The sequence below is a fragment of the Vulpes lagopus genome, chromosome 21 (assembly GCF_018345385.1).
Source record: "Vulpes lagopus strain Blue_001 chromosome 21, ASM1834538v1, whole genome shotgun sequence".
Taxonomy (NCBI): Eukaryota; Metazoa; Chordata; class Mammalia; order Carnivora; family Canidae; genus Vulpes; species Vulpes lagopus.
In genome coordinates, this window is record NC_054844.1 from 24,743,037 (window position 1) to 24,755,300 (window position 12,264).

Below are 12,264 nucleotides of genomic sequence, written 5' to 3' on the forward strand. Positions count from 1 at the left end.
TTTCTTGTTCAAATGTAAAGGTATGTAGCAGATCATCAAGAAAGGAAATATAGGGATCCCTGGGTGGCGCAGTGGTTTGGCGCTTGCCTTTGGCCCAGGGCGTGATCCTGGAGACCCGGGATCGAATCCCACATCAGGCTCCCGGTGCATGGAGCCTGCTTCTCCCTCTGCCTATGTCTCTGCCTCTCTCTCTCTCTCTCTCTCTGTGACTATCATAAATAAATAAAAAAAAATAAAAATAAAAAAAAAATAAAAAAAAAAAAGAAAGGAAATATAGAGAATGCCTGTGTTCTGATGCACTGAAAACATAGAGACCTTAAAACCGCATATGAGGGATGCCTGGATAGCTCAGTGGTTGAACATCTCCTTTGGCTCAGGTCGTGATCCGGGGGTCCTGTGATGGAGTCCAACATCAGGATCCCCCCAGGGAACCTGCTTATCCCTCTGCCTATGTCTCTGCCTCTATCTCTCTCTGTCTCTCTCAGGAATAAATACATTAAATCTTTAAAAATAAATTAAATAAATAAAATGAAACTACAGATGATCAAATCCTCTACTTATATAAAATGAGAATAATGTCCATCTCGGGACTATTTGAAGGAGTACATAAAATATTTTTACAGTACTGACACAAAGCAGGAATGATATTATTGACAGCTATCAGTAGCATTCTCTTTCTCAACTATTTCCAGAACGGAGTTGAAGACTTAAGGATCCAGTTTCTCTGCGGGAGTTATAAGAGTAGAGGGCTACACCTTGCAGATTGTTTCCTAGTATATTTATTTTGTGGTATCTGAGCAGACAAATGTGTCTTGAATAAGTAAAAATACAAAAGTATAAAACTTCTTCTAGGACTATTAGAACTCTTAAATCCAAACATTAAATAAGGTGCAGCAAAAGTATTACAAGTCATTTATAAAACATTTAAAAGGAAAAAGATCAGTAAGTGAAAAAACAACTGTCTTCAAGCCAAGCTAAAATGGAAAAAGCGAATACTCCACCAGATTTTAATGTCACTATATTCATTCACTTACCCTGATCCGCTCATTCGGAAGCAGGTGTGCTGCTATGGAGATCATTCTAAATATTCTCTTAGAGTCACTCATTCATTTGAGGTTTACCACAAGAGTTGACAACTGACTCTTGATGAGTTAAGAGCCATTTTAAAGTTACTAACCTCCTTTCATTCTGAGTTATTGTGCCATTTTCCAGCTTTTTAACTGTGGTTGCCAGCACTTTATTTGCATCATTGGCAAAGTCTAAGTCTCGAACCTCAGACAACGGGACAGACACAATGGCAAATGCTTCTTTATCTTCTTTTGTTTGGCAAGTTCCAATCTGCAATGTGTTTTTTCAATTCAAATCAGTTATTTTTTTAAATGATTATGCAATATTTTGCAGGTACTAACACATCTTAATACAGTCTAAGAAATATAAGACAGGAATAGATCATCTACACAATGATTTCAACATGCATCTTCCACTGTGAAACACTGTAGGGACACATAGATTTTCCATGCCCATTTCCTGCCTTGTTCCCAAAGCCCATCTAGAACCATATCCTCTGACACTTGCCCTTTGCTTCAGTGTCAACAGAGTAGAGAAAATGTACTCCTGGAATCTTCTGCCCTTTATAACATCCTGCTCCTACTCTTTGGGTATTTGTGCTATATCCCCTGAATCACAGCTCTACAGCAGCCAAGCCACTTAGTTCAGCTACCTAAGCAACTGGCAGAATGAATACTTATGAAATTAATCACAATAATCTCTAATATTGATAAAAATGAATTGTAAGGAACATGTCAATCATCCCCTGATCCTAATCACACAACACTGGGCTAAAAATTAAACCACTGTCAACAGCATTTACCTTCAACATAACAGGTCTCTCTTCATCTGTGTCTATGGGGATACTAGTACTTGTTACCCATGTGTTGGTACATAAATGCCTCAACCGAACATATGAGTTCCTAAAAGAAAAATAATACAAAAAGCAGGTCATAAAAATTAAGCAGTTACATATTAACACATTTAACAGTTTCATACATGATATATTTCAGACTAGTGACTCAAGTATAGATCAGTCTGGTTTAAGAAAGTTCTGAGTCAAGGACTATTTCAAAGCATGTGGTATTATTACCTAGGCCAGTGGTTCTCCAACTGTGGTCCTTGGCCCAGCAGTACCAGCATCACCTGGGAACTTGTTAGAAATGCAAATTTGGGCCACCTGGGTGGCACAGTCAGTAAAGCACCAACTCTTGGTTTCCGCTGGGGTTGTGATCTAGGGGTTGTGGGATCCAGCCTTGTGTTGGGCTCCATGCTCTGGCATGGAGTCTGCTTGGGTTTCGCTCTCTTTCTCTCCCTCTCTCCCCTCCTCTACTTCTTCCCTCCCTGCACTCTCAGGATCTCTCTCTTTCTCTCTCTCTCTCTCTAAACAAATAAATAAATCTTTTTTAAAAATGCAAATTCCAAGGCTTCATCCCAGTTCACTGATTCAGAAACCCTGAAGGTAGGGCCAGCAGTGAGTATTTTAGCAGCCTCTACAGGCAATGCCAGTGTGAGAACCACTGACTGAGTAGCCACCTCAGCTAACACTGCTATCTGAATGTAGACCCTTCTGTAGCTTAGTCACATGCATGTAAAAGTATATACAGTCAATCTTCATTATTTGCAGATTCTGAACTTATGAATCCATCTACTCACTAAAATAATCCCAAAACCAATAGTCAGGGCATTTTTGCAACCATTCTCAGACATGGACAGAGTGGCAAAAAATTTGAGACGCCCCTATGCACATTCCCAGTGAGGCTGAATAAGGCAATGCTATGCCTTCTCATTTCTGTTTATGCTATAGACAAATGTCATTTTCATGGTCTATTTAGTGCCATTTATTTCCACATTTCTGTGCTTTTTGTTGATGAGCTTGCTATTTAAAACAGTCCCAAGCATAGTGCTGTCCAGTGTTCCTAAGGACAAGCCTGTGATGTGCCTTATGGAGAAAATACTCATGTCAGATAAGCGTCATTCAGGCATGAGTTACAGTGCTAATGGCTGTAAGTTCCATGTTAATGAATCAGCAATACCTATTAAATAAGGTGTCTATAAAAAAAAATAAATAAATAAATAAATAAATAAAGTGTCTATAAACAAAGCTAATGGCTGTAAGTTCCATGTTAATGAATCAGCAATACCTATTAAATAAGGTGTCTATAAAAAATAAATAAATAAATAAATAAATAAATAAATAAATAAATAAAGTGTCTATAAACAAAGCACACATAACACAAGGTTATGTGGTATTGACTGATGAAAAAACTGTGACCAGAGACTCACAGGAACCTAACCCTCTATTTCTTCTAGGAACAGTGGCTCAGTATTTGCTAATTCAGTGTACCAAGAAAAACAAGAATCAACTGTATATAAACTGTGAGAGAACACCTGAGAAAGGACAGCTAGAATTTCAGCCACCTCAAACACTCTCATTTTAGTGAATCTTTTATTATTGTCATTTCTTTAACAAATATGTATAAAAATATCTGTTCAAAAAAAAGCACTATGGTATGTTCTTTGCCTCTGAGTTGCTGAGAATTTGGTAGGAAATAGAAGACATAAATCATATAACATGAGGCAAAATCATAAAGGCCAATAAGATAGAACCAAATAAAACAAGAGCCTCCAGGAAAGAGCGATTCACTTAGCATCATGGTTCTGCTCATTCATAAAGGTAGATACAATAGAGACTGAGTTTCAAAAATCTAAAACAGCACAAACCAATCCTGTTCAAATAATCAGAAATTAATCACTATTTACCACTAAATTTACCTTTAATTAACCATTTATCATGGGTCTGTGCACTTTATAGTGAGATTCTTTTATCATTTCCATATGCAAACTTCCTTGGTTAGAGTTCGAGAGGGAATCCATTTTTGCTAAGTTAAAATCTAAAATGATTAAAGTTATAGTAAGATTCCAATACTCAGAAGAGAAGGCCAGAAACCTGGACCAGGGAAGACCCTCAGAGAGCATCTCTTCACAGGCTTAAACCAGTGGAACAGGAAAACAAGAGCGATACCTGATACAAAGCCAAGATTGGGCAGCATTTCTCATGAACAAGAATAACCAGGAAACACTTTGGGAAGCTCAAGGAGCAGTGTTTCTGGACACTGCTAATACACCAACCCTCCCTGAAAGTAACTTACACAACAGTGTCTGCATCCTGTGTAGGTACCTTCAATATAACCACTGACATCTTCCCAAGGCCAATAATGCTCTATCAAGGACAATTTAGACCCATCCCACTTTTTCCAAGCATTTTTATTGCCTGACCCGATATTTTATGTTTATTTGTCTATTGCATCTCTTCCTCATTTGAATTTAAGTTTCTTCAGTTATCTTTGCACTGCCAAGGGCAATGTCTGTTAAGTTCAATAAAGATCTACTGACTGAATGATTAAATAAATGAACAAATGGATGAATGAGTAAATGAGTAAATGAAAGAAATCTGGAACTTGACATAATAGAAATAAATGATATAAGTATTAATAGAAATGCTCCTAGATTATTTTTCATGTTAGTAACCAAAGGCTATACAAATAATATGAATAAATAATTCTTATGAATTTTTCAGAATTTATTTGGTCCTATACATTTTAATTATTTATATAATAAAACAAACTATGTTAATCTTGTCACAAAAGAGGCGTGATTTTTACACACTGGTTCTTTACTTTGCTCTCTCTTTTGATATCACAAAAATTCTATTAACATTATATTTTAATTCCTTACCTACCATTACAATTACTCAAAGAAATGTTGCTATTTAACCATATTTTTAAAAATTTTTTATTTTTACCTTGGAACCAGGCAGTCAGCTCTCTGAAGAGTTGTGGCATCCAGTTCAAAAAGGGATGCAATGTCATTTCCATGTGGGACTGAGACTAAAGTATACATGATCTTCTCCCCCGCTTGGCGTTTCTTCTTTGAAGTTGGAAGATCCCCATCTCTCTATTGAAGAAGTACAAAGTTATTTAACTTTTAGCAGGTTTCTTACTACACTCTCCAATTAATTAGGAGATAAGGTTTAAATTGTCATGTTATTTCTTCATTGGATTATAAAGATGTCTGTTTCACATCATCCAGAAAAATCAGGTCAGGCCTGACAGTCTTGGAGGTAATTATTATCAATAGTGTTAAGTCACACACACTCCTGGAGGGATGGCTTGATCTGGGCAAATTATCAAAGCACTAACATTCAGAATAGTTGCATTCCCTTACCCTGTCTTAAACCTATTTACATAGTAGTTTTGGCCATTCCACATTTAAAAGAAACAGAGACAAGAAATAGTGTGTTGAATCACCTAGATTTCATAAACTTAAGAGTCAACATGGCAGTGTCTCAGAATTCCTAACTAACTCTCAGAACACAACTGGGGCATTCACCTGGAGAGAAAAGGAATCAACAGCAATATTCCTATTCAGTTCATCAGCTTGCTTAATTAATTCCAAAAACATAGTATAATGGCATATAAAGTGAAATAAAATGGGATCTTCAAAAACAGAAGCCTTCATGATAGTGTAAAACTCAATATTTCTAAAACACTCCATTTTAAGCTGGCAACCACACAAGATTGGTAACTATATATTTTTTACTTATGGTACCAAGTCTCAATCCCTTTGGAAGAATATAATGCACAAGAAATCAAAATACAATACAGCAAATGTAATATGAGTTTGGTAATTACATAAATATAATTACTTATACATATTTATCCAAAGAGATGAAATTTTAAAATGAGAGAAGTAGAGAGAGAGAAAAAAAGAGAGTATCACTGTACCATCACAAGAAGTTGAATGAAAGTAGGAAAGAGATGGTATTCAAAAGACCAAGGAAAGCAGCCCATGCCCAATGACAAGCAGTTGTTTAATGATCACTGTGAAAATGAGATATTACACCCAATCATTCTAAAATATTCACTTGAAGTTCCATCCCAAGATGGTGAATATCATGTCCTTTGCAGTTTCATTCTGATGTCTTCTGTAAATGGTATGCAAATTGGTAGCACCACTGAACCAGAGAGGAACCACTAGGGCTGCCAAACAAGAGCAAGACTGTTAGCTGCTAAATCTCACCTAGCCCAGAAGCACCTGGTAGCTCCTGTCATCTCTGGCTTATATGTCTTCTGCAGAGACCAAAATTCAGAGTTAAATGAAAGCAGGGGTCTGGCAAAATCTCCCCAGGTAGTTTGACCCACATAACAGTTGTTTCTAAACAGTAAGTATAAACCATGCTTATTGATCAGGAAAAAAGCATACTTACTGTACATTATAAGGGAATGTAGAGATATAAGGAAAAATGCAGAAACAGTAAGCAAGCCATATTTTTGGATTTACACAAAGCTTCTCATGGTACCAAAGCCATTGCTGTTTTCACTAATTTTACAAAAAAGTTTTAAAGAGAGGAAGATGAGTATTATCACTTCCTTCAAACAAAGAGATGAGTGCAGTTACCTAGAAATGATGAAGGATGAGGAAAGAAGAAGGGAGAGGAGAAGGAGGAAAAAAAAAGAAGGACAGGGAAAGAAGAAGAAAGAGGAAGTTGCAGTGGGTGGTTCAACTGGCTGCACCTCAGTCCAAGCGAACCACAGCCGGTGGCCTGGTCTGAGCCCTCAAACACTGAGTTAATCCTCAAAGGATGGGCAAGAACTCATGGCTAAGAACCTTCCTCAGGTCTTCTGAAAAAAATTCTCATGGGTCATGAGATGTATTTTCACAGTGATCTGCATTGAAAGTATGGAAGTCTGAATTGAAGACAAAATCTATGAGGGACCAAAACATCCTCACATCCTGAGAAAAGAAAATCTCAGTGTCTTTAAATAATCCATTAAGAGTGACCTGGCCTGAAAAATGAGTTGGGGGAGATGGCAGCTTAGGCTCCTTGGAATCTTGAGATAGGGAAGGGTCTTTAAAGATCAGCGGTGAGCTAAGAATCTTTCCCCAATAAATTTCTGACAGTAGCTAGTCAAGTGAAATTCTATCATTTGGAATTTATTCTTCAGGGCCTTGAAAACATTTTGGTTTAATTTTAGTTATTCCCTGCTGAGATGTGTACAGTTCTGTTTATTTCCAACGTTTCAAGTCTCAAAATGTATTAGGAGGAAGATCCTCAAGGAAAAAGCAATAGTTGGAATGGAAAAATAGAAACAAGGCAAAGGAAAGGGAAATGAATGTGATACTCTAGAAGAAAAACAGGAGTATATAAGAGAAATACAACACTAAGGGCACCACCCCTGAAAGAAACAGCTAATAAATTGGTTTTCATGAAAACAAGTTTCTTCTGTTCTGTGAAAGACATTGTCAAGAGAATGAAAAGACAAATCACAACCTAGAAGAAAATATTTGCAAATATATATATCTTATAAAGGACTGTTACCCAAAATATACAAAGAACTCTCAAAATTCAGCATTAATAAAACAACTTATCCAATTTAAAAATGGGTGAAAGATCTGAACAGACACCTTACAAAAAAAAACACATAGAGATGGCAAATAAACCTATGGAAAGATGCTCAGCATCATACATCATCAGGAAGTTGCAAATTACATAATGAGATGCCACTCACAATGAGATAACTACATTAGAACCTATTAGAAAGGATAAATCCAAAACACGAAGGACTCCAAATGCTGACAGAGATGCAGAGCAACAGAAATGCACTCATTGTTGGTGGGAATGGAAAATGATCCAGCTACATTAGAAGACTGTTTGGTGGCTTCCCACAAAATAAAACATACTCTGTACCATACGATCCAGGAATCATGCTCCTTAGTATTTACCAAAATATGCACATAAAACTTGCACATAGATGTCTATAGCAGCTCTACTTGTAATTGCCAAAACACAGAAGTAACCAAGATGTCCTGTGGTAGGCAAATGGGTAAACAAACTGTGGGACATCCAGACAATGGAATATTATTCAATGCTAAAAAGAAATGAGCTATCAAGCCACAAAGAAATCACTGAACCTTAAATGTATATTGCCAAATGAAAGAAGCCAATCTGAAAAGACTACCTACTGTATGATTCCATTCCAAAAAAGGCAAAACCATAAAGACAACAAAAAGATCAATAGTTGCCTGGGAGTAGGGAGGAGAAAGGAATGAAAAGGCCGAGCATATGGGATTTTTAAAGCAGTGGAGCAGTGGATGATATTATAATAAAGAATAGATGTCAAATGGTGGCTACTTTTATCAAAACTCAGAGAATGTACCATGCCAAGAGTGAACCCCAATATAAATTATGGATTTGGGATGGTAATAATATGTTAAAGTAGGTTAATCTGTGTAATAAATGTACCACTCTGGCACCAAATGTTGATATGGGAGAGGCTGTGCTTGTGTGGTAGCAGTGGTATATGGAAATGTGTACTTTCCACTGAATTTTGCTATGATCCTAAAACTGCCCTAAAAAATAATGTCTATTTAAAAAACAAAACAAAACAGCAACACCAGAATGAGAGAAAATATTTGTAAGTCATATACCTGATAAGAGGCTTATATCCAGAAAATATATAGAACATTTACAACTCAATAATAAAGACAACCCAATTAAAAATTGAGCAAAAGACATGGACATTTTGTCATAGAAGATATTCAAATGGCCAATAAGCACATGCAAAGATGGTCAACATCATTACTAATTAGTAAAATGCACTAGGACAGCTATCACCAAAGAGACAGATAATAATAAGTATCAGTGAGAATGCAGAGAAATTGTAATGGTCATGTATTGGGAGGACATAAAATGATGTGACCATTTAAGAAGAGTTTGACAGTTTGTCAAATGTTAAGCATATAACCAACAATTCTAAGTCTAGGTATCTATCCAAGTAAAATGAAAATATATTTCCACACCAGAACTTGTCCATAAGCGTTCACAGCAGCATTTATAAAAGCCACGATGTGGACACAATCCAAATGTCCATCAAATAATGAACGGATAAACAAAATGTAGTATATGCACACAATAGAATATTCTTTGGTCATAAAAGGGATGAAGTACAGATACATGCTGCAGCATGCATGAACTTTGAAAATATTATGCTAAGTGAAAGAAGCCAGACACAAAAGGCCAAATATTGTATGAGCCTATATATGAAATGTCCAGAATAGGCAGATCCATAGAGTAATTCATGGCTGCCAGGGCCTGGGGGAGGGGAAGATGGGGAGTGACTGCTAATGGATTTAGGCTTTCTTCTACAGGTAAGAAAAATGTTGTAGAATTAGATAGTGGCTATAATTTTGGAGTTCTATGAATGTATTAAAAACCACTGATTTATATATTTTAAATAGGAGAATTTTATGGTATGTGAATCAATAAATTTGTGGAAGGCAGAAAGGGAGGGAGAGAGGCTAGAAGGGAGGGAAGGGGGGAGGAAGAGACAGGGAGGGAAAAGGAACAAGGAAGGAAAGGGGGGAAGGAAAAAATGGAAGGAACAAAAGAATGAAAAAAGTCAGAAGTATGCTGTTTCATTGATGTCTGCCATGTAGCTTAACATGAAAATTCAGATGTTACACTAAGATATAGATGGCAAAGCAGCAGTTTTCCCTGGAACATAATGGTGACACAAGAACCACACTTCTATCAGACCACAAATAGCTGAAGCCAAGAAAGTCTCAAGAACCCCTACAGAATCCTCTTATACAGGGCTTAGGAGAATACCATTTGCAATGAGGAATTCCTTCTCTCTGGTAAAAATGGTGGTGACATCTGAATATTGAAAATGATAATGACTGGGATATCTGGGTGGCTCAGTGGTTGAGCATCTGTCTTCGGCTCAGGTCATGATCCCAGGATCCTGGGATTGAGTCCAGCATCAAGCTCCCCACAGGGCATCTGCTTCTCCCTCTGTTTCTTCCTCTCTCTGTGTCTCTCATGAATGAATAAATAAAATATTTTTAAAAATGATAATGACTATGATGAAGAAGAAAATCAAGAGAGGAGAAAGGAGAAGGTTTAAGAAGAGGAAGTGATAATTCTAAAAGAAAGAAGAGAAAGTTTGCTTTAGTTATACCCTCATAAGATGAAGAGTTGAAGAGAAACAGACCAGGAATATTGTAGTCACAAAGAAATACCATTAAAGAGCTTGTTTTTTAGACTCTACAATGCTATTGCAGCCAAAAGAAAGAACCACCAACATAATGAATATTAATTAATACATGTGAGAGAAGACTGCCTCATAATGTAGGAACACAGAAATAATGGACAAGATCAGTCAATTGTAGAAATAACCCAAAGGATTTTTCAAGTATGTAGGCAAAGGGGTTTGAGAACAAGTGGCTTCAGTAGATTATTAGAAAGGCACAATTAAAATATGACTTTAATTAAGGAAAATAAAATTTAATCAATTATAATGAACCATGTTTGGAGAAAGGCTTTATTAACAGAAGATGAACATGTAACCTAAATAAATAAGAGACTTGGTGAACAAAATTTGACAGTTTCTCTCATCACTGCTAGTGCAGATGCAAAAAATTAATATTCTGGTCTTTTTAGAGAAATATCATATTCCTAAAAAGAATATGTGTCTTCTAATTTCCTGAGCCTCCTGCACACCAATCTTCTAATTATAACTCAGCTTTTGCTACAGATTTTCCTTCAAGGAAAATGCACTAACTGACCCAACAATTCATATTTACTTAGCAACTGAAAGTTGGCATTGTGGTTTATACATCATCACTTGAGAGTTCATTTAGTACAAGTCAATCCTACTGTATATACTCTCCTTTGGAAATGCTCATAAAACACATTTTCTAGACTTAAAAAAGAAAGCAGATTCAGGTTCCTAGATTGTCCTCCTACACCATCCCCTTTGGTAATACATGGGTTCCTAACAAGAGTAGTCAGGAACCTCTCTATTTTGACACTTTGATAATGAATAATAAAAATGTTTTCCAAACATAGAAAAACCTTGCTTATTAGGGCTAATTAAAAGAGGTCACTCTGAATTACTCATACTACTTAAGAACTGTGGTTTAATTTTAATTACATAGGATAAAGTGGAATGTACAACTACCCCCCTAAATAATTTGCTTAGGTCCCCCAGGGCGGAAGGGGGGAGCTTTAATGGATAGATAAGATCCATTTGTAAGTAATAAAACAATTGTTTATGTGTGAAAAGAACTTTTAACATCTTTAGCAGTTTTTTAAAGCATTGCTGTGTATATTTTACTGTTAATCTATGCTAATTTGCTTAACAAACTCTCCTTCATAAATAGTTCAACAGTAAATTCCAAGACAGCCTCTCAAATTTTGTAAACAATAAAACATGAATGATGAGCTATAAATATACAATTGTTTAAATGTATGGATCAAGCTTCAATCTATAAGAAAAATCAATATTATATTTCTATAATATGAAGGCAGTTCTGTTCAAAATTGTGTGCCTGTGGCTTTTGTTTATAAACCCTTATTTTTTTGTAAGTAAGAAAAGACACTAAAACACCAGTTCCCGGCACAGAATTACAGAAGCGAAATGCCCTCCCTTTTTGCATTGCAAAAATACATTTAAGGTATAGCAGAGCTTAACAGGTGTTAGATTTAATATCAGCTAGCTATCCAAAACACTCAATTTAGGGAACGCAGAGCCTCGGAATGTTAACCTAGTCTGCTGAGCTCTTATAAAACTGGCATTTTTGCTTGGAAGGAAATGCACACAGCCTCTCGGGTTATACAAGTCAAAAATCCCCTTATGAGAAAACAGCCGAGTAAACGAACGGCTTGCCTGGCTTCTCCTGCCTGTCCTGGGGCCTGCCAGTGGAGGCACAGCAGTTAGCCTCCTGTAACACCTTCTCTGTTGACTCATTTGTGAGTCATCGAATTTTTAGCAGAGACATCACGTTGCAATTCTGTTGTTAGGAGCCAGAGACATTCTGTAAGAAAGAATGTATGCATCTTCAGGGCTGATGCAGACCTGTGTGTGGCCACAGCCAAGGCAGCATAATGATGTGCAGCCCCTCCAGGGCTTCACACTGCTGACTTTATGTAACAGACATAACCCTGCCATTTAAAGCTGCAGACACTTCTCTTGGCTAGTTTCTTAAGAATCTGTTACTCTTAAATTCATTCCTCCTATGACCCTTTTTTTCTTTCTTTCCCTTATAACCTTACCACTGATGAATATAGAGTATATATTCAAGGAAATTTGGGAGTCTTTGTTCATAATCTGGTCCCCCAACACCCCAAAAAAAGATCTATAAAATAGAATT

The 12,264-nt window shown here is 36.6% G+C and overlaps 1 protein-coding gene across 5 annotated transcripts in view; it reads right to left on the reverse strand.

Moving 5' to 3' along the window:
* The window catches only part of ITPR2 (inositol 1,4,5-trisphosphate receptor type 2), a 471,510-nt gene that overhangs the window by 337,966 nt on the left and 121,280 nt on the right, over nucleotides 1–12,264 (reverse strand). For all 5 annotated transcript variants that reach the window (XM_041735326.1, XM_041735324.1, XM_041735322.1 and 2 more), the window contains 3 exons: nucleotides 4,853–5,004; nucleotides 1,871–1,970; nucleotides 1,178–1,338 (listed from right to left, as the gene is read on the reverse strand). In XM_041735326.1, coding sequence (XP_041591260.1) covers nucleotides 1,178–1,338; nucleotides 1,871–1,970; nucleotides 4,853–5,004 — 413 coding nt within the window. The remainder of the gene's footprint in view (nucleotides 1–1,177; nucleotides 1,339–1,870; nucleotides 1,971–4,852; nucleotides 5,005–12,264) is intronic.